This window comes from Diaphorina citri, unplaced genomic scaffold, assembly GCF_000475195.1.
Source record: "Diaphorina citri unplaced genomic scaffold, Diaci psyllid genome assembly version 1.1 scaffold10174, whole genome shotgun sequence".
Classification (NCBI taxonomy): Eukaryota; Metazoa; Arthropoda; class Insecta; order Hemiptera; family Psyllidae; genus Diaphorina; species Diaphorina citri.
The window spans coordinates 10,657-11,517 of NW_007387548.1; the positions used below are offsets into that span (position 1 = coordinate 10,657).

At 36.1% G+C, this 861-nt stretch overlaps 1 protein-coding gene across 1 annotated transcript in view; it reads left to right on the forward strand.

The window, feature by feature from the left end:
* The window catches only part of LOC103522671 (eukaryotic translation initiation factor 4 gamma 3-like), a gene marked incomplete at its 3' end in the record, with an annotated part of 10,222 nt that extends 9,370 nt beyond the window's left edge, over positions 1-852 (forward strand). The window contains exon 2 of the mRNA XM_008487768.2: positions 628-852. Coding sequence (XP_008485990.1) covers positions 628-852 — 225 coding nt within the window. The remainder of the gene's footprint in view (positions 1-627) is intronic.
* Positions 853-861: the final 9 nt, after the last annotated feature.

The window sequence follows — 861 nt, forward strand, 5'->3', positions numbered from 1 at the left end:
CAGTCCACGTACAAGGAGAAAGACTATCCGCCCCAGATTATTCACAGTGTTAGTCTTATAATAATAATAATAATAATAATAATAATAATAATAATAATAATAATAATAATAATAATGATAATAATAGTGATAATAATAATAATAATAATAATGATAATAATAATAATAAACTCTTTATTGTTGAAAATTCATACAATACATAAAGTACAAATTTAACAAAAGGCGGGATTATTGCCTTAGGCAATCTCTGCCATCCAACCCAACCATGTACCACTTTTTTTGAGGTTTGATAGAGGGAACTGTTACTGCCAAGGTCTTATCGTCCCGAAAACGAAGAAGATGGCAACTTCTAAGAGATACGGAAGACAGGATAGGAGCAATCTATTATCTAGCGCTTACAAGGCAGACGCGCTACCAACCAAGATGTGTCAGTACTTTTACAACAAATTCAAATTGAAATTTCAATAATTCTATTGTACCTTGTTTAGACTGCGGGAGTAAAGGGACTTTTCAGTCCTGTTCCAGCAAGAATAACAAGGTATATTCTATTCGATTTAACTTCTATGGTAAAATATCTGTAGCAACTACTAATGGATGTTGACATGAAATCCCCATTTCTTTTCACAGGTCAAACTCAAAACCAGTGAGAACGCTTGGAAGCCATCCGCCCTGAAGAAGGACCCCAACGAAAAGGTGGTCATCGAAGCCCGAAGTCTTCTAAACAAATTGTCCCCGGAGAATTTCAACTCCATCCTGACCAAATTCTGTCAGCTCAAATATAACGACGACAATATAGGCAAGGTCATTGACCTCATCATCTTCAAGGCCGTGTGGGAACCCAAATTTGCCGAGGTCAGTATT